This window comes from Ptychodera flava, chromosome 12 (genome assembly GCF_041260155.1).
Source record: "Ptychodera flava strain L36383 chromosome 12, AS_Pfla_20210202, whole genome shotgun sequence".
Classification (NCBI taxonomy): domain Eukaryota; kingdom Metazoa; phylum Hemichordata; class Enteropneusta; family Ptychoderidae; genus Ptychodera; species Ptychodera flava.
This window is the reverse complement of record NC_091939.1, coordinates 32,992,910-33,018,857: the sequence shown is the minus strand read 5'-3', so window position 1 is coordinate 33,018,857 and position 25,948 is coordinate 32,992,910. Positions and strand designations below refer to the sequence as shown.

Here is a 25,948-nt window from a genome sequence, read left to right as displayed (position 1 = left end):
TACCGCAGCTTCAATTGGAATTTTACGGTAGGGTTGCCGTGGGGTATTACATAAAGTCAATTTATTGTATTACATAAAGTCAATTTATCGCCGGTAAAGAGGGTCAATCATGGCCATTGCATGAAGTAAACCTAATTGGAGTGCGCTGCCAAAGGCGTCTGCCCGTTAAGAGGGTCATGGGTAATACATAATGTATATTTATTGTAGTGGGCGCCGAAGGCGGCCCGCCGGTAAAGAGGGTCGATCATGGCCATGGCATAAAGTGAACTTTATTGTTGGTATTATGTTTTTGAAAATGTGGTGACCCCCCCTTTCCTACCAGTGAAAAAGCGATGATCCCCCTTTGCGGATTCCAAAATTACGATGACCCCCCCCCCCCTGGATTTTGCCGCCCCCCCCGGCCGTAAAAACTGAACGGTCCCTTATTTTGACTAATGCGGAAGAAGAATTTGTCGGCCCACCCTTTGCCATAATACCTGAACGCTCCCTGACGGTTGTTATGACCCAGTTGTCGTTATTTTACCAGTTAGCTCTGTACAACATGTTTAAGGAATGCCTGGAATGCCATAATTGGGCCAAGTGAAAAAAAAAGTACGTTTCTCGCAATAACATGCCATAAAATACGGTAAATTTTAGAAAACTTACCAAGATATTTTGAAAATGTCTAGGGTAGGCGGGTTGGTTGGGTTACCGGAAATATATTTTCTTGCCTAGCTTAGCACGTTACTGAGGTGCTACACGGTACGGAACACATGAAGTCTGTCTGGTTTGATTTCGGGGCGAGGGGATATTCGAGATAAATAAAGTATCGGCCACTCACGGGGAAATATATTTGTTGAAAAACGTGGAAAAAACTGAAAAAATATAATTTGCTGCCACTTTCCGTGATGAAGGTATAAAATGGTATATAAAAGGTGATGTAATGTGTTCAATTTCCTGAAATGTGCGTGTATAGAACTTGATATTTTTAGCTGAAGCCTACAGTGGCAGAAATAATGTTAGACATGTGCTCCATGTTTAGTCTCTTTATCTCCATGTAGCCTATGTATGACTCCCTCAGTCATCTAATGGTACAGGTATACTGTAGAGCCTTTAATCGCGGTAATAACTTTGCTACTGTGTGGCATTTGAAGAACAAGTGTATATACTTAATCTTCCTTGATTAATTTCTGTATTTATTCAGTTTTGATGTCTGTATCTTTCTACCCGGGGGGACCCCTCTAACACCCACCCCTATGTGGATTTGCTTAGTCAATGACCTAGCTCTTTGAATGTTATTTATCTATCTTTCACATTTCCATCATATCATCTGCTCCATAGGGGAGAATAAGATACACCGTAAAAACGATTCTTGAGATCGCTTTCGCATGATAATTTTCGCGGGAACTAAAAAAATAAACAGTGTACCATATAGGCTATTCTGCTTTGTCGACCTCTCCTACTCCTCCTCCTCCTCCTCCTCCTCCTCCTACTACTACTACTACTACTACTACTACTACTACTACTACTACTACTACTACTACTACTACTACTAGCCAATCCTGTAACTGGCCCCACTACTCTCCAACTGGCCGAGTCTGTAACTGGCTGACTTCTTTTGCATTCATCATGTCACAGCCGACGCCTATTCTAAGCCTTTGTTCACACATTGTAATTTAAAATTTCGCAAAAGCCCAATGATTTCAGATTGTTGTAGCCATACGCTAACATGGTTTACATGTGATTCAGAGGAGGACACCGTAAAGTGTGTCGGATCTCAGATCGTATAGAGATTCATTGTAACTTTAATACTACCAGTATAACTGCAGAAGAGGGTATCATGATTGAAAACGCTGGTGTCGCGTCATCTTTCGTAGTGTACATACAGTGTACAAACATACTATTTCACACAGGCGTACGGAACGTTTCGTAGATCGTCGTCGGATGGGAAGTGACTGATACTGTGAGGCCGGAGGCCGAACCTCGGTACTGTATATTATTAGCAAGGTATGTCACGGAAAAATCGACCGGTGGCCCGAAAAAAACGAAATAAAGCATCTACCTAAAAAAAAATTACATCGACCGGTCGGAAATAAATACCTTCAAACTTTCAAATCTTTACTCTGGTTACAGCATTTCTTTCAAATCTGCCAGTTATGGGCGATAATTAACTGTCCGGCGAGTACTCGCACTTGCATTGCCACTTCGCCATTTTGAATAGCTTGTTTACTCGCGAAAGCCTTTGCGAGTGGACGAGTGGCCCTGTGAAGAGTTTGTTTACAAATGTCAGATGGCGGGATTCACAAGCATAAACTTTCCCATGGTTTGCGTTGATTGCCTTGTTGCCAGATAGCTGAAGTTGTATTCACTGACAGTATAAAATTTACCTAACGGTTAACGGTTGAATTTAGCGGTTGTGGGGTCATGGGGTCACTCGTCCACTCGTATCTTCAGACAGCGACGAACTAAAAAAAAATTATAAATCTGAAAATTTACTCTGAAAAAAAAAATTTGCACAGCTAATCTCAATTGGAAAAAAAATTCAGAAATTTACAATAGTAAAAAAAAAAATTTAACAATTTCATTGTGACCACCCCCTCCCAAGGTCTAATGGTCCATCCCTTAAAGATTTCAACTTGCTGTGTTCTCATAGGTTCGGGCTATCATTTAAACTTATCTCATCATTATTATTCCATTATTTTATTTGAAATTATGCTAATATTTTTTTCCATTTATCGATAAATTCAATACATTTCTTCTTCTCTATGTTAGTTTCTTTAATTATGCTTTTGTTCTTCCCTTGCCTTAGATCTTTCTGCCACGTCGACAATCGCGATGTTTCGGCTCGCAATGATCAGATGAAGGATGCTGATGGCGGACTTCACCACGGCAACAGGGATGCAGATGTAGAATAGCAGTCTCCACAGTCCAGTTGAGAAAAAGAGAAATGAAACTGAAAAGAGAATAGTTGAAGTATTAGTCTGATGGAACAACTATATTTATTTGAAGTCTGTGATGATATAATATGAGTAATATACCGAGCATGCCTTCAGAAAGCTGAACAAAATCTTTGCACATGTGATGCTTTCCTTGATTCGCATTCTGTTAACCTATAATTACAATGGTTTGGCCCAGTCATAATATTTTGTCGGTGCAAAGTCGGACCACTGTACAGGTAAACAGGTATGGGGTCGAACTCAAATTTCCCTCCGGCGTTCTGAAATTTCTATCAATCTTACGTTTTGACTTTGTGAAGACTGAGGAAATACTGGATTCATGTTAATTTGACATGCGCAGAAGCGTCGGGCAGTTGGGTTTTCTGGGAGATTACAACGAGTGAACAAACGTCCGCCATGATCGTCATCGTAGGAATGCGTTCGGGCTCTCTGAAAGATATTGGAAGAAATTAGGTATGGGTGCATCTCCGACACAAAGATCAATACTCACTGGATGGTCCCTCTGTGAAGTTCAACACATACAACGATGAATAACACAACTCATTTCCAATACACATGAAAGACAGAAAAGGCTGAAAAACCAACATACATTGTGTGTTACAGAATATGGCTTCAGCTTTATAAAAGGCTTGCCTATAGAAACATAGATAAGCAAGTCTTCTGAAGTTCTGAAGAAAACACCTAAAAGACACCTGATTGAGGGACATGCCAATAGTTGCTGTCTTTGGACTGTATTTATATACTTTAGAGGATATATCTTTCCCTTTATCATTCGGCATCACATCACATCACCACACCTCAGCTGTACTTACCAGATGTTGAGACCAGCGAACCGGGTGGCAAAGACAAGCCAAAACTTTTTTTGTGAAGTGAAGCAGGGTTACATTATACGGTCTTTACAATTAAGCTTATGCGACAAGAGATAGCGTCTCAATACACCTACATATTTTGCAACGAGTGTTAAGATTAAGAAATGCGGTTATTTTATAGCCATGAAATTTACTCACCCTTGATGTGTAGTAGAGATGCATGACGGGATTGCTCGATGCATCGATTTTCTTATGGCTTAACATTCCAATCATGTTACAACTGAAATAAGATATCAAATGTAAAAGACACTATATGGTGTGGTTGACTGGTTTTGTTTTTTTCGTGTGATTTCTTTTTTGGTGCGTTTTTTCTTTTTGGTGTGTTTTTTATACAACAGCAGTATTTGGTTGGGTACATACAGAACAATCATACAGCATCATTATGGTTCCAAGGATGGGTAACTTTGGCAGCCAGGATACTTCTGTCAACATATTAATCGTGAGAACGTGCTGAAATGTCATCTGATTACTGATTGGCCATTCAGGTTTACGTAGGCTGCCGGGTTGTCTTTACGCTTCATATAGTAACTTTTTGCTGCAAATATTCCTCGGGCGTTAAATTCATCATGAGATAGAAAAGAGACAACTTGAAAATTGAACTCATAACCTGATGTCATGCACCACGGTTTGCATCCCTTATCGGAGCAGCCGAGCTTTGAAAGGTCTTTGTGTTACTTTGGTTACGGGTTTTGTCTCGGTAATGTGTTTAAAAATTCCCAGTTTTACCTGTGTACGTAAAGCCAATGACCGACAATATCAACTGTCATGAGCATTTGGAACAAAAACATCCATTTCGGATAAAAATGAGACAAGACGACCAGGAGACACATGGTGGCTGCCCTGTCTGTGAGCTGATCAAGCATGACACCAAACTTGGTTGCTACAGAACGAAATAAAGTATTTCATTGAACGGTTATCATACATCTTCCTTTCATATATCTTTCTTTCATGAATTTGACTTTGTTTGTGTACCGTCTATTTACTGTCTGTTCTGTGCTGTTTTGTGTCTATGTTTACAACTATTGTCTTACAAATTTTGACCTCCCTAGTGTTATTGGATTATGGATTGGTATGATTGCGATTATTATACATTTTGAAGGAACTGATATACAAAGAATAAACTGCAAGTCATTTGTCAACTGGATGCTGGGAAATAGCTTGATTTTATGAAGGTAAAGAGACGTATAGTATATGGTTTTGGTTAAAGCATTAAAATATATCCAGCTGAGGCAGAGGGCTCTGTCTGAAGTCTAATGAATGGGAGGTTTTACTCGGCCAGTCGCGGGGTCGGACATATCAAATATCTTGACCTTCTAGCCATCCCCATTAACAATATCTTTGGATGATCAGAATGTTAGAGTCGGTGTACAGCACTCATTACTGTCGCAAGGGGAGCTCAAAACAAGAATACTACACTCATGCCCTCGGCAGGTAATGCTTTTTGTAAACAAGTGCAATTGTTTTACTTACACTGATTAAGAACCCTGGCAGCAAGACCATCAAACTCATCGAGCAAAACACTTGTCAAATAGCAAAATATGGCCAGAACATAATCGGTAGGCATGTACCAGAATGATATAATGTTCAGAATGATTCTGGCGTAACCTGCATAGAAAATGGAAAAAGTTATCATTCTTCGGCATTTTCAAGATTGAATCTGTTCACCAGGAGAATAACATCAATAGTATGACTTTACAAAAACTGATAAAAGAATGACAACAAATAAGGACTTCTTACCTTGCCTGAAAAGATATTCATTTTACATCATTGACTTACCGAGCTTGACTTTCTACACACGTACGATGAAAAGTCACCGTTGTTTACGAAATTACTTAAAGTCAATGTATAAAACCGTTCATTTCAAGGTCATGCAGTGAATGAAAAGTTCACATTTTCATCATACAATAACACAAGATTAAAATTGTGAACAGTAAAGTTCTAATTTAAATGAAAGCAAAATTGTGAATAAACCGAAGTTTTTTTTATTTTTCACAAAATTTGCCCATAATGGTCCATTATTACACTAAAATTTCAGAGATTAAAAGTTTTATTTGATGGAATATTTCAACCTTTTAGTATTGTCAATTTTGTATAACTTTTGTAAGTAGCACCTAGGTAATATATGTCTTGTTTTTTATAAATAATTTTCTTTTGTAGGTCACTGTGCTCAGTTTTTCAATAATTGGCAAAATGTAGCCAGGAATTTACAATTTGCATACTCTCTCATCATCGTCATTTGGTGCTCTTCAGCGGGTTCCATTGACCCAACCAGATTTGGAATAACTCAAGGCGGCTTAGACTGATAAATCCAAAAAGTCGACTGATTCATTGAAAAAAAAAAAAAAAAAAAAAAAAAAAAAAAAAAAAAAATATATACGTATATATACATAATATATATATATATATATATATATATATATATACATACATGCGTCAAAAAGGTAGTGTCGAACACCAGAACTGCGCAATACATGTTTATTTTTTCTGCGCGTACATCCCTTATAAATATACGGCTATATGATAGTTTGTGGGGGGGGGTTACTTGAAATTTCTTTTGAGGGCATTGAGGGGAGATATGAACAAAATGACATTTCAATCCAGATTCCTTAAGGCCCCCCAACCTACCTGTGAACGTAGCCTCACTAAAAAGAGCGTTATTAGCCACACTTTAATGAACAAGAATAGCTGTTACTTGAATTATTGTAGCAGAAGGGGTGCCATTAACCTGGCCGATACATTTTGTTTTATATTGGCTTGGCAGTTAACTGCCTGTGTCAACAAACTGTCTGAGTTTCCTTCTGTATATGACATGCAACTGTTACTATGACTTATGATTGTATGAAAAGATTACACAGTCATAAAATGTGATATGTGATTAATAATAGAAGCGTGCGTATCTTTTAAATTTAGCTACAAAGGTCTATAAGGGCGACCCAGCGGTCGTGTCAATCGAACAATTCCCATACGAAGTGTTTCTCGTATGCGTTAAAATCCCTGAGCATTGTCGACTCCTGTGTAAGTCCACTTCAAATTTTCCCCGTATTTATAATTGCATGGATTTAGTTTTGACTTCGCTATATGCATGCAGTACAGTATCATCTGTTTGGGATGGTGTACACAAGGTGCTGTGCATAAACAAATATTTCTAGTTTTATTTATGTATTTTAATTTCATTCATAATTCATTTACTTAATTCTCACTCATTTTAGTCGCCTCTGGCCCTACATTGCTGCATTTCTCCAAATCTTGCCACATTGCCTGATTTTAGCGAAACAATACGAAAATCGTTGTGTGATTTTGACGTCTCCAAAACGAACACCCACGACCACCTTTAATGAATGAACTACATAGGCTGCTGTGCGCTAGCTTTTAATGTCGGCGCACCCTTATACAGTTGTGCCTTGTGTGTCAGTATAATTTTGACAAAAATATCATCAAAGCGTGGAGATGTTACAGGTCCCGACTTTTAAGAGTGTGAAACTGAACAAGTTAGCAACTTGGTATAGGACTCAAACTTGAACGCTCGGGAGTAAATAAGTACGTAAGATGGTGAGGCCCTGACCTTACAAACTTAGTAGCACTATCTCGACGCTTTTATTTTTTATTTTTTTATTTATTTATTTAGCACAAATAACCAAATTAATAAGAAAATAGTACAGAATGTAACAATTTACAACACCAAAGGAGACAACGCAGTTATTTGTGCATGGATAGCACAGAAAAGTCCGAAGACTTATTTCCACTGTGGTCCATGAAAAGAAGACTACACAATAAATATAAATATAAAAAATGACAAAGAATTCAAAATTAAGTGAAAAGACAAAATGCGGAAAACAGTCGAATAAAAAGACAATCCTGCTGCCGGTTTAAGACACACAAACAACAACGACAAAAGATCGGTAATAACAAACATCCAATTGTAAACATACAAGGTAAAAATGGATATACAAAATCAATCTAAAGGTCAAGTACACGCTTGGTGTGGCAAAAAGTCGGCAAAAGAATGTGAGTTGTGAACACTTTGGGTAACGACTGAAAGTTGAGCAAGAAGACATAAAACTTGCACAGCTGCATATTATGTAGCATTAAATTGTCGTCTCCATGGAACTGTCTGCCTTCAGCTGACTTTAAACAGTCCTGTGTTTGCTATGTACAGAAAAGGAACGCACCAAAGCTCGGAAGTCAAAACAGGCCGATAATTTTTGTGTAGAAATCATAGAGCCTTACGTCCAGAGAGATAACCTGATGTAGCATGTAAACTTTGAGATGTCAGTGCATTCCAGAATAAACTCATCTATGACATTTGTGTATGAAGAGAAAAATATTATTGGACATGTCTGGGTCCCCTTAGTCGCGTTGCACACTAGATTTAAACCAAGATGCTGTAATACATATGGGTGTGGGGTGACTATGGCCTGATTGAACAAATTACTTTCTTTCTCTGCTGGAACAAGCGGCTGGTTGAAATGCATGCTGAACTACAACTTAAGCAGCGCCTCTAATAAAGTACTTTTGTTTTCATTTTGTTTTGTTTTCATTGTCAAGGTTTTCCTTTATTCTTGCAAGTTTTGTTGAAAGATATTGCAATGATGCTGAGTGAATAAATAAAGCGCATGTAGTTATGTAGCGTAAGCTTCTCCAAGCTTATGCAATAATGTCAACCCTAGTCCAAACTCGGATGGGCGTTTGGGTATTGGAAATTTGTCTGAAATTTCACAAATGCCACATTTCGAGGGCAAGAGATTCAAGAAAAGACCTACCCAAAACAACCAAATCTACGATATTTTCCCCAAACCAACACCATGGTTTCGTAAAACCATGGTGTGATGTCGAATTGCGACAATTGCCCTTCTTTGCTAGGCGAGGTTTAATCCCGCCTTATCGCCAATGATAGTTGTCCATGCATATTGTCCAAGGTTGCTCGGTAGGAAACTATATTGACTGCTATATTACTCATTGTACTACTCGTGTATACGGAAAATGAACCAACTAATCTGCAGCTGACCGAACAACTGATCTGTTCGCATAATTTTCGGATAAAAATTCATGTGCACTTTTAGTCATCTACTCTAGTCAAGTACATTCATATCAATTGAAAAACATGGACATGTGTATAGGTACAGGCTAGTTAGTTTTGTGTAGCGAAAATTTCAATATTTTGTCCCATAGACTCCCATATATTGTAAAAGGGCATTTTTGGATGAAAAAATTCCAATATCACATTTTTGTACACATATGCACTTCTAATCATCCTACTTTAGTCAAGTACATTAATGTTAATCGTCAAACGTGCATAAATGTACAGATACAAGTAAGGGGGGGGGGTAATTGTCCAAAGTTTTGCCCATTGGTGCCAAGATGCAGTGCATTGTTAGTTTGCATTTTAGGTGATATTCCAAAATCAAATTTCTTGTACACATACACACTTTAAACAGTCTAATCGAGTCAAGTACATATCTATCAAATGTCAAACATCCATTAATTGATAGATATAATTTATCTAGTTTTGTACGAGGGAAATGTCAGTAGTTTGCCCATGAGCAGTGCATTGATATGACCCCTCTCCATAAAAAATTGTAACCCTCTCAACCGTTTTATAAAATAAACCCCAAATATCCACTTTATATAAATATACTAGGGTGGAGGAAAAGTGGGATGAGCTTGCCGCCCTGAAGGCAAAGTTTTGCCCAATGAATGCCTGCATGAAATTCAGGGATATGCTGCATTATCTTATGTCCTTCTGTTAGCTCATATGCAGTGGAGATCTGCAGACAGACCTTTATACGTATGGCATAGGCACCTATCATTGTTTAAGTACAATATACCTTAAATAAATTCATTTTAAAGTATAATACACAGAATAACAGCAAGGATTTCTCAATGCTATGTTTATGTGTCACATATTGGTTGTAAAAACACCTTTCATAGTCGTTTCTACAATCTCTTCAGCTCAACGATGCAAACTATAATTGATCATTAAATATGGTCAAATTTTAAACTCGATTTCGCAATTTCCGTCACTTCCTGATTGAAGCATCGTGCAGTGTTATTACCCATATTAGAATTTGTGTTGCGATTGGCTTTCAGAGACAGGCCCGGTAAACCAACTGTGACTTGGTAACGTAATACTAAAGCTGCAGAAATGACTAAAATATGATACTAGTTCAGTGTAAGGTGTCTAATGGCTAGGACGTAAAACGATACATGGTTCCTTGGAAATTACCAAATACGTGATTAGACTTACAACCGGTAAAGTAAATATAGGCACATTTATAAAATCGTATGTGTAGCAGTGCATTCCGAACACTTTCACCGAGCACTAGTTTTGTCACTTGAACGGAGAAGTTCAGGGAAAAAGCTCCTTGACTTTGTTATTTTTTACCTGAAGGGGTCCCAGCCTTCACTAGCAATATGACAATCAACAGTAATTTATTGGGGAGAATCTGAATGTATGTGAACTTTACTAGAAAGTTCGTGAAACGTACACTGTGATTTACCGAGACTGACAAAACACCAAATTCAAGCCAATTACCGAGAAAAACATCTAGAGTTTTACATTTATGAATAAGGTAACTTATCAAGAATCAATTGATGCTCCGCGATTAACAGAAGACAAGTTGATAAGACCCCTAGTTAGGTTGCGATAATTAGAAGTTAGGTTGATGGGATCTAAAGTTTGAACGCGGGGATTCGAAGATAGGTTGTTAAGATCCAAAGTTAGATTGTTCGGATTCTAAGTTAGTTAAGCATACTGCCCCATCGTCAACCCTATGACCTCACATGCCAGTACCGGTACTGATGTACCCTTTACGTAAGGCAATTTCGCTGTTATTGACAATCAATCAGCTATTCTACCATCATTATGAGAATTGGATGTCGATATTTAGGTGTTTGGCTTGATTAACGGGCATTCACCAAGAATAAGCATCATAATAACACTCCCCCTGGAATCCACCCGATAGAATTCTCGGAAATTGAAACAAAGCCGAGAAGACAATTTATTTATTACAAAATATACGCTATCAGAGCGTGCAGTTAGGTATACCCAAATAGTCACTTTTATTTAACAATATATCTGAGATCTATTCTCGCGCTTTCACGCCGATAAAGGGATGCCGCAACGAGAGCATGTACAGTAGAATAGGAGTTTTCGACCCTGTCAGGTATACTACTCCGAGATATGACGTACCATACCAGGATAGAGCGATATGATCATGGGTGTATGAAAAAATCATATAAAACTCCTGCTGCAGAATTATTGGTTCGGTTGTATTTATGGCTGTTAGGAAAAAGAAGTATCGTGTTTACATACTGATATACATGCTGCAGCTCAATTAGGCCTCTTTGTATTATAATAAATCTAATAAACTACAACAAATTCGACGATTAAAAATATTTTTCATTAGAACCATTCTTGATTTGTTTTGAAACTTGCTTTCAGGCATCCCTTCGTACAAGTACTTCAAGAACACCAGCACACTCCCCTAACGTTGAAATATGGTCTTTGGAAAAATAACTTTCAATGACCAGAGTATGCGATTTTTGCAGCATAGGGTCTAATAAGGATGAGTATCATCTTTGTTTGTCTGAAGTACTGGTACATGAAATGGAGAGTGAAATATATTCCTTTCTATTGTTTTAACCCTCTGGTTGTGCATAAATTTAAAATACTTCTTTCGTCTAAAATACTGCCATATACTAAAAAAAAATAAGTGTAAATATTTTTTCTAGCGTCAACACGCAGAACAGAGTATACCGTTGATGTGTACGCATGTGATCTCGAGGCACAGCTGCGCAGCAGTGTAATTTTTCAATAGTAAAGCAAAAAACCATTATAATATATATAGCGACGGGTATAGGACTAGTAGGCCTATACCACAAGATTTTGACCAGTTCACGGCATATATACACGGGTTATAGCGAGTGCATGTAGGGAGTGAACTTGTCAAAACGAAGTGAAATACACGTTGCTGAGGTAGTTTATTGCTATTATATCATAACAGCATATCGAAATCCTGGCGAGAAACGTAAAAACAGGAATTTGTACAAATTGTGCATTCACAGAGACCTAGAACAACACAAGAAATGGTGAAAGGGAAAGCAAAATGAAATAACATTTTTCCAAACGCTAATTTTGTTATTTTTTCATACATCATTATATCGATTACACCATAGCACTAAAAACCAGAGCTCTATGGTTACGCCAATTACTTGACGAAGCAACATTGGCCATAGCAGACTATGGAAAGCAATAATAAATTGTCAAGCCTTACCCTGGGGTGGGATGATCTAAACGAAAACATTTCGTTTGTCAAACTCATGCAACAATCTACGACCATCCCTAAATAACATGTAACGTTAATACAGACCCTAGAAAACCAGGTGTCGCAAACAAGTTGGGAAAATAATGTGAGTGGTGAAAACTTTAGGCAACGACTGAAAGTTGAGTGAGAAGATCTGAAATTTGTTTACTAAGAATATTATAAAGCCGAAAATAACTTTACGGGTTGTAGGAAGAGTTGGCCGAGAGCCTGTGGCTTGCGTCTCCTTAAAGTATCCGAAAACTTTTAAAGAAACTCACCTATAATATTTGGTACGAAGAGAAAAACATTCTCGGACATATCTGCTTCCCTTGATCGTGCTACTCATCAGCAAGCTTGCTGAATCCCAGACAGTAGAAGCGAGAGTATACAGTTGTTGCAGGGTGTCTGTGACCTGATATACACGATTGAACTACTACTACTCTCGCTGGGGATGGATCTAGCGGCTGGTTATTGACCTGCAGCAGAACTGCGAGAATAGGCAGCGCCTCCAAGCAAAGGGTCCTCAGTCTCCGATGATGATGATGATGATGATGATGATGATGATGATGATTAAATATTTAAAAATGAAGAAAAATAAAAATATATTTAGACTCAGTAAAGTTGTTGTTGTTGTTGTTGTTGTTGTTGTTGTTGTTGTTGTTTGTTGATAGTATTTGTAGAAAAGAACAAAGTATGCGCTGCAAAATTCAATACAGCCTAACTATACATATGCGCTGCAAAATTCAATACTGCCTAACTATACATATGCGCTGCAAAATTCAATACAGCCTAACTATACATATGCGCTGCAAAATTCAATACAGCCTAACTATACTATGCGCTGCAAAATTCGATACTGCCTAACTATACATATGCCCTGCAAAATTCAATACTGCCTAACTTGCAGCGCATATGTATAGTTAGGCTGTATTGAATTTTGCATCGCATACTTTGTTCTTTTCTGCAAATACTATCAACAACAACAACAACAACAACAACAACAACAATAACAACAGCAACAACAACAAATTTAATGAGTCCAAATATATCTTTATTTTTCTTCATTTTTAAATATTTAATCATCATCATGATCATCGGAGACTGAGGACCCTTATGCTCCACGAACGTGCTTTCGTTTACGCTCACAGCCACTTTTTGAAAAACTCACACCACAACGTCACATGTACGGTGAGATTTTCTGCGTTCGAGGTGCATTTAAAAGGTCACATCTTTTCATAAACTATGACCGGGAAAGAAATCAACAACTTGTGATTTGAATGTTTGATTCAGACGTGTCCCTTGTCACTTGGCTTTTGTCGGCAGCAGTTCCTGGCTGGCCTAGCTGCGTAACAGCATACCACTAACGCGACTGTCTGCTGAAGTTTACTACTTCAATTTAATCTGTTTTTACATTTATATGCCCACGGCCTTGGAGCAAGTCTATGTTTGCTCCAGAAATGCATTCGATCGTCACTTGCGTGATGTTGGCAGTCACTTCGTCAGGTTTTTATGCATCAGGACGGTCAATGTTTATCCCATCCCGCCCCACCTTGAGGCTACATTTTTGTTTTTGAAATGAGCCCGACATGTGGCAAATGGCCAACCCGAAACTCCAGATCCCGGACAAATACTTTCAAGTATCTCTCTCTTCATTGACTGATATTGTCAGCGTAGATGAAATCAACAATCAACCTTCATAACAGGTTATGTGATTGGTTTATTGGAAATTACTTCCTCACGGTATCCCAGGAGAACGTACTACACCTGGAATTTGGTCCAAGACGTTGTAAGAATTTGTAAAATGAGACCTCTTCCAAGGGCAGGTTTGTAAAATGAAAGGTCCCTTATCTGTCCTATTTTTTGTTAACGATTCCTATAGGTGTTGGATTAGGGATCGATTACCGATCTGAAAATTGTTGCTTATCGACAGTCTCTAACAAAAGTGGCAGACTCTTTGCGAGATAAACCAAGAAAGTTTTGAGTGGATATGGTAGCACTTCACTTTTGCAAAAATAAAAAACAAAAACCCCAAACAAACAAACATGTAATATTGAAAGTGCAGATAATGCTGTACACTCTAGATAGGAAGAATGAATTTGTTTCTGCTCTTGATATGTCTGATGTCAAGATGTAATTCTGCCACATCAACCCTGATCTTCGCCATGAAATTTCTGCAGGAAGACAAGGGAGTTGTAATCAATATAAACAACTACGCTTATTGGGACATTAATTTGAAGAAGTCAAACTTCAAAATGCTGACCAGTCAATGCCAAGGATAAGCACTTTTTTAATGGTAGGTCGTTTTTTCCTGACAATTTCTTAAATTTGCGTGAGCAGATGCAAACAGTATGATCTATCCCATGATCCCTTGCAATAAATTGGAAGCAGCGGCTAAATCACTAGACTGAAAGATTCCGTCGCGTATGTCGCAGTGCGCCGGAGCGCCCGCACGCGACGGAATCTTTCAGTCTACTAAATCACTTACGTCTGCAGCGGATTTAAATGTGGAGCTAAAATTTGATGCGGAGAGAACAGGAGCCACTTTTTACGGTGACTTTCAGTTTATCAAGTCACCTCTGATATTGTTCTGACCAACATATTACTTATAAAGGAACGTCAAGCGAGATTTCCTGTTGCACCCAGCCATACTGAGATACCTCATTGTACCAGATTTTTCATCATTATAGCCACTGATCAAGTTGGTGAGGTTAACTAGTGAAATGTAAATGAAGGTTCTAACCCACTTGCAAGTTTCCATCTACTTTTTTTACACATATCAAACTATTAACACACTATAATGCATCTGTTCATATGTTTGTCTAGATATAATTTATTTTTGTCATGTTTTACTTGAACAAAAACAAGACGGCACAACAAGGATTGTGATAGTAAACTTTATTTACGCACTAACAGATCGGTGTAAATTACTTTACTGTACAAAGACCACAGAAAATGGATGATAGATGTATTGAGGAAGATAATTCTCAAAGATTGTTAAGAATAAGATGAATAAGCTTACAATACAGCAATGACGTTTCTGAGTGTTGTCAACAGTGTGACCGGAATTGGGAAAAAATTCCATGTTAAAAGTGAATGCCTCAACATTTCAGTTCATTACACTGCAATTCAAGATCACAGGAAATGTTCACACTAAACAGCTGCAGTTTCCAGTGGTTTTTGTGGTTAAATGGAGTTACATTTGGCAAAGTTTACAGGGGTTCCCCTTTTGTGTATTTTAATGAAAACCAATATATTTGAAGGACCCTGAAAGCAGATATATTGTAAACATGATTTTTTGACTGAACTAGCTCTGCGCGGCAGGGCTCTGTGTTATCGGTATAGGCCTCCCACCACATCCGGTAACACACAGCCCTGTCATGCCAGCTATGACCGAACCTGCTATAACACCGCTTGTCAAGTAGGTGAAAATATATGTGGTTTTGGCTAAATACTGCTTTATACTGACTTGGCAGATGGGAAAGGGATACTGAATGGCACTGAGGAATAGGGTCAATGTAGCCAACAAGGATGGGCGTGTCAAAACCATCTAGCCCTCCTTTCAAACACACAAAGTCACAACTACATAATTTTGAGATCAAAACTAGGAGTATATACCAGCCTACAGGCTAAACAGTATCTTTGTCATAATCTGAAATGTATACTCTCCACCACTAGAGGGCATGGTTCAAACTGCCAATGGAGAAAATACAGGTGGGATGAATTCTGATGCCCATGAATGCATGCTGTGCAGGGTACAGAAGGTGTTTTTAGAGGTTTGACATCAATGCAACATGCGCAAAGCATGTGTACAAAAACAATTTATACAAAAAGCGACTTGTGTATGTCTTTGAAGAAACAAAAACTGCTTTTAATGAAGTGGTTCAGTATGATGATGAAATCTCCCCAAAATAAATAAAGCTATTTGCTGATTGGGTGACAATGTCTGCATCAAATGCACCGACAGCTCAGGGACCAATAGCCAGTGTCTTTATGGAATAAATAAGTATGGTTCTATTACAAGAAAGCTCTTTCCTAAAAGCCACTTTCTTGTTGGATGTAAGTATCCATTTACGGCAGTTGCACTTAATTTGGCAACAGTGCATCTTCGGTAATAAAACAAAAATACTTGAGAACTTTTTTCTACAAAAAACAGAACTTTGTGATATAAATAGAATAGTAAATTTCACACAAAAAAGTTGCACTGGTTTTGCTGGTTTTGTTAGTTTTTTAACATCTCCTAGGCATCTTCATTGCTCTGGTATTTTCAAACCCTGAAATAGACGGAGAATTTTAATCACTGCTAAAGAATGCATGGGGTAACATTGCATTGTGGGTTGCAAAGCAAAAAAATACAAAGCAAAACAAAACAAAACATTTCCTGAGGGTTGCTACATTCATTCATGCTTTGCTGATGCAGAGCTGTTGCAATTTATCACGACCAAAGTTTGCCTCAATCTGAGATGGCTTTCAAACAACTACAAATGAGAGGACAAACGGCTGTCTCTGTCACTAATATTGCCTCACTTGTTATCAGACGCCATGGTTTTAAGTGCCAAAAACCCACTGCCATATTTTTACAGCTTCTATAATGATCTGATGACCAATTTGGTTTTTCCTTTCAGCTATTACAGCATGTCAACAATGAATAATTGCTGAGGCAATGTTATATGTGTGCATACTTTGGTTTATCTCAGTCAAATTTGTTCACCTACAGAAATTTGGGAAAATTCAGACTGCAAAAAAAGAGGTCTTTCACCATTTATAAATCTCTGAAAATCGTGCTTTGTGCATACAATGTGACTCACTTTGTGCATGGAATGGTGGAAGTTAGTGCATACAGTAACATCAAAGAGAATCAAGTTCTGAAATGCTCATTATACAAGCTCACAAGATAAGCTGCAGACATTACGGTGTCTCTCTAGATCAAGGCAGTTTGCAGCATGACAAGATGGCAGCCAATCGGCAGTTTCTGAAAGTCTGAATTCAACCAATCACTGCCTCGCTTAGCATTGGCATATTTAAATATTCTACCGCATTCCAAATTGATTTAAAAACCTTTGAAAAATATTTCAGAGCTCTATGAAGACTAAATAAATCTACCAAGAGTGGTTATGGTGCTTTCAAATTAGATAAAATATTTCAAAAAATCTGAAAAAGACAACAGGGTAATGCTTTCACTCAAAGGTTAAAAATCTATATCACACACCTGATGTAAGTTGATGAAATTTAATAAAATTCAAACTTTAAAATCAAAAGCTTTGATAAAATGTGTCAGAACAGTTTTTTGAAAATAAGGACAACACACAGAATGTTACAGGTCAAGGTAATTCAATGGACACTGTCAAAAAATTCAAATGTTCTTCAATGAAATTACAACCCTGTACCCTCCTTCTACCATGGCTTTCCTGCTGTGGATTAAACCATGCAGCGAAAACAAATAGGCAAGAGACACAGGCTGTGGGCAAATAGACCTGCCAGCATACGCATGGGTGATTGATCAAGTTGTAATGTTACATGTGATGTCAGACACTTTGAATTAACGACAGTTGATATTGACATGGCTATGATATGAATTGAAACAGCATAGTTGATTTTGTGGTCCTGATTATGTATCAGTGTACTTCTAGAGGGCAGTAAACCAGGAAATATATCCCATGGTTCTGAAGAAATTTGACCGGGCTTCCTTTTGGTATACATTATCAATCATGTCGGAGAAGAGCAAAAATGTTACCGTGGTTACAATTTATTTACTTCTGTTACTAAATATTAGCAAACACAACGTATATATCTTTCTCCTAAATCAAATATTCTTGATAGCTTTAAATCACTGAGAGTACTGAAGAAGCATTTGTGAGATGTATAGACACAAACAATTACACCACCTGGTTGCCATGACAATGCTAGCACTGTTATAGTAAATATTACACAGATTTCAATCACCTTTTTAATTGGTCAATGATGTTATGATGTTGTTATACAAGCAAAAATATTATCTTACAATAGTTTGGGAGAAAGTGCATTATGTCACGGAAACTAACTTCTCTTTGCAACCCCCCATTTTAAAGTGACTGGAAACAATAAAGCATTAGACTGGTGTATTGTACACTAAGATTAAATCATTGTTTAATGGTATTTGTGTGCAAACTTTTGAGGTTACTTCACTGAGTCATATTGCCTGTGAGAAATTAATTGTCTCAACTAACTCACAGTCCCCTGTGATGGAGGGACTGTGATTAACTGAAATATGATGAATGGTCAATGGTTGCTGTCAAGTACCTTTGCCATACAGATAGGATTGGAAATATTTTGCTGATACAAGTGACGAGTGTTTTCTGGTATACACTTGGTGTTATCTCAGTGCAGTAGTTTTGGAGTACATCTTGTGTACAAATACAATGGTGGCAGGAATTGTGACAGAATTTAACTAACTACTTAAAAATTACCTTGGCAATATCAGGTAATGCCAACTTCATAATCCCTTTTAATATCTCATAAGATTTTTAAAATTTGTCAATCAAAAAATTTTACATTCTTTGTTTCATAATGAATTCATTTACAGTGTTGTAACACTGATCATACATCATATGTATAGATTTTAATATCTTTTGAAAACACCTAATTATCATTATATCTGTTCTATATAAAACATTAAGATGTAGACACGCATAGTAAGTATAAGTCGAAGTGACGCCAACTCAGATGTAAGACTGTACAAGATGAAGGAAACTGCAGTTTATAATTATGATTTTTAAGAAGCGTGATGTAAAATTGTGGGCTCCCTCAACTTGTTTTAACTATTTTCTCCAACATTGACAGCTAGTCAAAAATGTTAAAGGTCTCCCTGGTGATTTAATGAGTTACAAAAGGTGTATTTGGTAGTGTGTGAGGTATGTTAGTATAAGATGAATTATATATTATGTATATATTTTTTATATTATAATCACCTCAAGAAGACTAGAAAATTTTGTGACAAATACTAGAACAGAGATGTGTGTGTGTAATTGTTTCACAGATTCAATCTACAATTTTGGTGATTGCTTGATAATAATAGCGTTGTTTATGATTTTGCTAATTTCAGTTCAGCATGACAGTATGCCGCCGTACATCATCTTGCATACACATTACACTGAAATTAACAAAATCTAAAACAGCTTAAAGTCAGTGCAAACATGAACCACTCGAGTCTGAGCATTATGTAATATTGAAGACTGCAGCTTTTGACAAGCAATTAATATATCAAGGTCTAAACTGTACTGAGTAAAACACTGATAGTAATATATATTTTTTTCTATTTATCGATAAATTTAATACATTTCTTTCACTCTGTGTTAGTGTTTTAATCGATTTTTTTGTTCTTCCCTTGCCTTAGATCTTTCTGCCACGTCGACAATCGCGATGTTTCGACTCGCAATGATCAGATGAAGGATGCTGATGGCGGACTTCACCACGGCAACAGGGATGCAGATGTAGAATAGCAGTCTCCACAGTCCAATTGAGAAAAAGAGAAATGAAACTGTGGAGAGAATAGTTGAGATGTTTAATAGTTTGATGGAATGATGACAGCTATACAAAGTTTGCAATGACTTTGACAACTCCTTACAAGAGACTGGGTCATAGGACCCTTCTCTGATTCACATTCTTCAACCCTTTCATCAACGTAGTTTGGTCCAATCATACTGTTTGCCATGGTGCAGTTGGACCTCTATACTTGGAAACAGGGGTGAAAGGGTTAAACTCAATCATTTCTAGCTTGTTTGAAATTCATTATCAATCTTACAATCAATCAATCAATCTTGCATTTCGCATCATGAAAAATGACGAACATGAAAACATGAGTACTGCCTATCCACTCTACAACATCAATAATCAAATGTGCTCATGTCATGTGACATTCATAGCTCTGAAGCTCTCTGTTGATTTTTAAGACACAACACATAAATGAGATTTCCACCACTATTTTCACTGCAATGTGTTGGGACTCTCTGAAGGATATTTTAACAAGCTGAGGATGGAAGCATACTCCAAACACAAAGATACTCACTGGATGGTCCCTCCGTGAAGTTCAACACATATAGTGATGAATAACACAATTCATTTCCAGCACACATGAAAAATAAGACAGGCTGAAAAAAAACCCCAAAAACACAATGTGCAGTGTGTGTTACAGGAAATAAAATCAGCTTTACAATAGGTGTAACTGACATGCCATGAACAGGTCTTCTTAGAAAACTTTCAACATTTCATATAGTTAACCACCCTTCTCCAAATGCTCTATGGTATCTATATAGCTGTATTGCTACTTTATAGCTTATAAAAGAAACCTTATAAAAGAACATACAATGATCAGTGTTTATGGCCTGTATTTTTGTCAGTTTTGTGATATTTGAAAGGTAAGCTCTCTTGCTTTGTGAAATTTGCTGCAGAAAGTTTGGCAAGGCGTATCTTCTCTTCAGCGATGATTACAGAAAGTTCAGGTATGCAATTAGTTGTACTTACATGCAACAAACCTTTGTGAAAAGTGCAACAGGCTTACATTTTACACTCTTCACAATATGCAATGATGCATCATATAGTCAACCACTTAGAAAGTTTACACTTATTAAGGACAGCCAACATGGATTTACTTCTGGTCTGTCATGTGTGACAAATTTATTGGTATTTTTAGACTATGTAACAAAGGCTATTGATGATGGTGATCCAGTAGACATTGCATATCTAGACTTTAGCAAGGCTTTCGATAAAGTTCCCCATGTAAGACTGGCTGCGAAACTGAAAGCCCATGGTATCAGAGGACATATTGGATGCTGGATAAGTAATTGGCTATCAAATATATATCAGCGAACAGTACTAAGAGGAGCGGAATCACAATGGTTACCGGTTACAAGTGGTGTTCCTCAAGGATCTGTGTTGGGACCAGTTCTGTTTTTGATCTATATTAATGACATTGACAATGCTGTAAATTCATTCATGTTGAAGTTTGTTGATGACACTAAACTCTGTACAATTGTAAATTCCATTGATGATAAGAACAATTTCCAAGAGGATTTAATTAAGTTAACAGAATGGTCTTCTGATTGGCAAATGGCCTTTAATGTTGACAAGTGTAAAGTAATGCACATTGGCAGAACAAATCCAGCATATGACTATACAATGAATGACATTCGGCTGAAAGTTGCAACAGAAGAAAGGACTTGGGTGTTTTAATTCATAACTCACTAAAGCCAAGCAATCAATGTGCAGCAGCAGCAATGAAAGCAAACAGAACACTTGGAATGATTAAAAGGAACATAACGAACAAATCAAAATATATCATCATGAAACTATACAAATCCCTTGTCAGGCCATACTTGGAGTATGCAATTCAATGTTGGAACCCATATTACAGGAAGGACATAGATCTACTTGAAAACATACAAAGAAGAGCTACCAAGTTAATACCAGAGCTGCAGCATTTGTGTTATAAAGACAGGTTAAAGGCTTTGAACTTAACTACATGGAGGAAAGACGTCGTCGTGGGGACATGATTCAGGTCTTTCGGATTCTACAAGGATGGGATAAAGTAGCTGTAGACAAACTATTTACATTTGCCCATTCAAGCAAAACCAGAGGACACTCACTAAAGCTTGCCAAATCAACCGTCAGATTGGACACTAGGAAATATTTTTTCACTCAACGGACTGTATCCCACTGGAATGACTTACCTGAGCATGTTATTCAAGCCAAAACTGTGTGTGACTTTAAAATAAGACTGGACCAGCATATTAACAGAATGAGGGATTATATAAGCCTTTAAGGCTTCCTTCCCTTTCTTGCCATGGTTTGTTTTTTTTATTTCCATGGCAATCATAGTAAAATCATAGTAATGATGCATCATTATTTAAATTTGTTATTTGGCCATTAAGTGTACTCACCTTTGATGTGTAGTACAGATGCATGATGGGATTGCCTGATGCATCGATTTTCTTATGGCTTGACATTCCAATCATGTTACAACTGAAATCAGATACGAGATGTAAAAGTTGTAAATGTGTTTCTATACAACAGCAAAATTTGGTTGTCAGCATACAAAGCAATTGAAGATCATTATGGTCTTGAGGAAGCGTGCGCATTGAAACACAAAGATTTCAAATTTTGCTTGAACTTTCCTCTTGGAAACTTTAGACCAAAGCAAAAATCATGTAACCATGCAAAGTTTGTTATGGTAGACATATATGGTACTGATATTTGAAATTCAAAATGGCTGCTATCTGTTTGTTAACTCTATGGGGAAGAACTAAATTTTTGATTTTCACAAAAATCAAGATGGTGAAAACTCATTTACTCCACAACTTTGAAAATGAGTCAACTGAAGCAGTTCACCGACTTAAATACTGTCAAAACTTGAGAGTCTGAACACAAGTCTCTGAGTGGCAATCTACATCAAGTGCTCTAGCTGCACATTCCCCCAAATACTAGTATATGTTAGACCTTCCTGAAATATCAGCTGATTGCTGATTGGCCACACAGATTTATTGTGGCTGCTGGTTGGTCATTTAGCTTCATATGGTCTACTTTCGCTGCAAATATTCTTGTGAGTCTTTCAAGTCACAAGAAGATAGTAAAGAGACAAAATGGAAATTGCACTCATGACCTGAATCTAAGAACACAATGTCATGCATGATTGATGAATCACATTACTTTTTTGGAGTAGCCTTGCTGGGAAAGTATTTTTTGCAGTACTTCAGTTGCCAATATTTTTTATTTCGCAGATGTATTTCTAATTATCTTACCTGTGTAAGTGAAGCCAATGACAAACAATATCGATAGTCATACTCATTTGAAACACAAACATCCATTTTGGATAAAAATGAGACAAGACGACCAGGAGACACATAGTGGCCGCTCTGTCTGTGAGCTGATCAAGCATGGCTCCAAACTTTGTTGCTACGAGAGAAAATAAAGTCTTTTGTTGAGTGAATGTCTTACACCAGAAAGAACTGACTACTGAGAATTATTATTTTTCAACTTGATGCTTGAAGGTACAAAGCTTTTACTTTTATCAAACATTATCATGCCAAGTTCATATTTCACCATCAAGTCAAGTTAGTAAAGCCAATGCACCATAACATGTCCCGTATGTTGCATGGTAACAAAAACTTGAATATTTGAAAGCCATTGAAAATCTAGATACTGTGAAGATTTTCTTTACTGACCAGACCTGCTAAAACATGCCATACCAAGTTGGTCAAAATAAGTGTAAATTTTGCTCAACGTGGCTTTTTACCGACTTGACAGATGGGAAAGTGGTACTGTCTGGCAAGATAAGGGGTTAAGTTGAAACGATGGGTATGGTTTTGTATAGGAACATTTACACATATGTGTATCCAAGGCAGGGGCCATAAGTCCTGACGCCTAACGTCTAATGAATGGTTAGTTAGGGAGGTCTCACTTGGTCGAGGGGGGGGGGGGTTGTATTCAAATTCTGTTTTGACCACCTAGACTTTGCCCTCTACATATCTTGGAATGATCCTTATCACATATCAGTTATCACACTCATCATGGGAGTATTCTGTGTTTAAGAGAGGCAGCTTGTGAACAAGATCTTTTTTACTCACCTTGATTGAGAGCCCTGGCAGCATGTCCATCAAATGCGTCAAGTAGAGCACTTGTCACATAGCAAAATATGGCCAGAACATAATCGGTAGGCATGTACCAGAATGATATAATGTTCAGAATGATTCTGGCGTAACCTGCATAGAAAATGGAAAAAGTTGCCACTCTTCAGCATTTTAAAGATGTAACCAAGGAGGATACAACTTTGAGATACGTTTCTTCATAAAGACACAAAGCTTCAATATTCAGTAGAGTAATGCAACTGACAATAGTTCCTGTCATTGTTTCTCGAGGTCAAGAATCTACGGCTCAACACACCCAATGCAATCAAGATTAGATTTGACAGAGCATTGACTTTGTGTTTGAGCATACACCTTTAATAGCTCTTTTTCTTGGGTCTATAGTTTGAGCAAACTCTGGCATGCTGGTTCAGGTCGAGTTGTAGTACTAGTAAGCCACTCCTGTTGAGTCTATTTTTTTACCAACAGTGTCATTTACGTAAACACTTTGATTGACAGTGAAATTTGAGGATTTGCACCATACTTTATTTAGAGCTTGCAATCAAGCACACAAATACATATACAGAATCTGATATCAATGTACAGACTCTAGACTGACTTGTGACCCATTGAAATAGCTGACACTGCACTGAGCTCTCTCAACATATAAATGGTACACTGGTATACACTCTTTCTCTCTCTCTGTATATATATATGTACACACTACTTGTGGTGTCGTGTATTATGTGTGTGTATACTTGTGTATCTATAAAAACACACACACATGTATCACTGTGTCAGTGTGTGTATGTGTAATATATGGTATACACACACACACACACACACACACACACACACACACATATATATATATATATATATATATATATATATATATATATATATATATATATATATATATATATATATATATATATACACACACACACACACATCATATACATGGTGTACTGGAATACTTATGACATCCATACATATTTTATTGTAGCATTTAAGAAATGAAAAACCAATCAGTTTCCCATTACACCATTGCTAATATCTGGACATTGGACATAAGTGAAAACTGAATAAGGGGATTTAACTATATTAATCAAATGATCACATAGCATGCCTTTGACAAAAAAACAATTATCTGGCAGTGCTTCTCGGATGAGTTGCAATCTGTTGTCATGGAGACAATTTTTTCAGTAACCATGCCTCCACATTGACTATTGAAATATTACTGCAAAAATAAAAGGGTATTAATAATAAATCTTGGTTTGAGTGTAGGTACACTAGTTGAATGAAATATTTTGGTGTAATTAAAAATGCCATACTGTACATTGTGCTACCACTAGTACATGAACTTGATGAAGCTGCCACTACAAGACTACTAATCATTGTTAATGATAATCATCAACGTCATTATCTTTGTCATGGTAATATCCTTGGTATTGGTTGCACGATTGATCGTCGCAACACTGAACAGTTAAATGAAAATCGAGGAATATCAAGAATAAACTGAAGTAGAATTGAATAGCAGATAAATCAATGGGGTCACCGATGACAGAGGAGACTGTTGTTGTACCGTCAATCCTGAAATGGTACAGTCATTACACTGGTGTATGCACCAGTTCCGGGAGTGAGAGCTTGGCAGTTGGCGACAGAACCTCGCGATTAAATTGCAAGTGCTTGTAAACAAATGGCACGTTCTGCATGTAAACACACACTACAACGGCAACTGATACAGAAATAAATACTTGAAGATACAATACATCGCAATTGCAAGGCAGGAAAAGGCAGCAATCATACAAATTCAAATGTCTACCCACTGAGAATGGGTCTACGCCTGTACACTTTGAAGGATTCGTTGTCCCCAAATGCAAATGAAACTCACCAATAACGTTTGGTACGAAGAGAAAGATATTCTCGGCCATGTCTGCTTCCTTTGCTCGTGTTCCTGACTCGTAAGATTGAAGCCAAACTGTCTAATTATATATAAATATCACCTGATCGACCCGACTGAACCAGTTCTCGCTGGAACAAGCAGTTGATTGAATGATCATCAAGCTGAACATCGACAACTTAGACAGCGCCCTCAATAGGTTCTTTCGTTGTCTTATATGCCAACGTTTTTTCTCGGACTTGCACGTATCGCATGTATCACAACGTCAAAATGCCAATAACTTGAACGGAAGATAAATATGAAACATTTTGTCAGACTTTATTTGCTCGATGATACATCTTCT

At 37.4% G+C, this 25,948-nt stretch overlaps 2 protein-coding genes across 3 annotated transcripts; both read right to left on the bottom strand.

Moving 5' to 3' along the window:
• Nucleotides 1-2,756: 2,756 nt before the first annotated feature.
• Nucleotides 2,757-12,526, bottom strand: LOC139146343 (CDP-diacylglycerol--inositol 3-phosphatidyltransferase-like). Its single transcript, XM_070717749.1, has 6 exons — nucleotides 12,387-12,526; nucleotides 5,276-5,410; nucleotides 4,532-4,685; nucleotides 3,944-4,025; nucleotides 3,427-3,508; nucleotides 2,757-2,932 (listed from the first exon to the last, which is right to left on the bottom strand). Exons 1-6 carry the CDS (start codon nucleotides 12,424-12,426, stop codon nucleotides 2,757-2,759), a joined length of 669 nt encoding a protein of 222 aa, XP_070573850.1. The 5' UTR covers nucleotides 12,427-12,526.
• A 2,462-nt stretch (nucleotides 12,527-14,988) lies between these two features.
• On the bottom strand, nucleotides 14,989-25,770 carry LOC139145676 (CDP-diacylglycerol--inositol 3-phosphatidyltransferase-like). Of its 2 annotated transcripts, XM_070716969.1 has the most exons (7): nucleotides 25,597-25,770; nucleotides 23,703-23,837; nucleotides 22,878-23,031; nucleotides 22,020-22,101; nucleotides 20,150-20,231; nucleotides 19,473-19,621; nucleotides 14,989-16,379 (listed from the first exon to the last, which is right to left on the bottom strand). In XM_070716969.1, the coding sequence occupies exons 1-7, from the start codon at nucleotides 25,634-25,636 to the stop codon at nucleotides 16,356-16,358; spliced, it is 666 nt and encodes a 221-aa protein (XP_070573070.1). In that variant the 5' UTR covers nucleotides 25,637-25,770; the 3' UTR covers nucleotides 14,989-16,355. The 2 variants fall into 2 exon arrangements, with proteins under 2 accessions (XP_070573070.1, XP_070573069.1); XM_070716968.1 differs by having other exon boundaries at nucleotides 14,989-19,621.
• Between the last annotated feature and the right edge of the window lie 178 nt (nucleotides 25,771-25,948).

Coding starts and splice junctions, on each gene's coding strand:
- LOC139146343 (XM_070717749.1), bottom strand. CDS start 12,426: ATGTCCGAGAATGTTTTTCTCTTCGTACCAAATATTATAG. Junction 5,411..12,386: donor CTTCGTACCAAATATTATAG/GTGAGTTTCTTT, acceptor TTTTCTATGCAG/GTTACGCCAGAATCATTCTG. Junction 4,686..5,275: donor TGCCAGGGTTCTTAATCAGT/GTAAGTAAAACA, acceptor TTCGTTCTGTAG/CAACCAAGTTTGGTGTCATG.
- LOC139145676 (XM_070716968.1), bottom strand. CDS start 25,636: ATGGCCGAGAATATCTTTCTCTTCGTACCAAACGTTATTG. Junction 22,102..22,877: donor CATTGGCTTCACTTACACAG/GTAAGATAATTA, acceptor ATCTGATTTCAG/TTGTAACATGATTGGAATGT. Junction 19,622..20,149: donor CTTCACGGAGGGACCATCCA/GTGAGTATCTTT, acceptor TTCTCTCCACAG/TTTCATTTCTCTTTTTCTCA.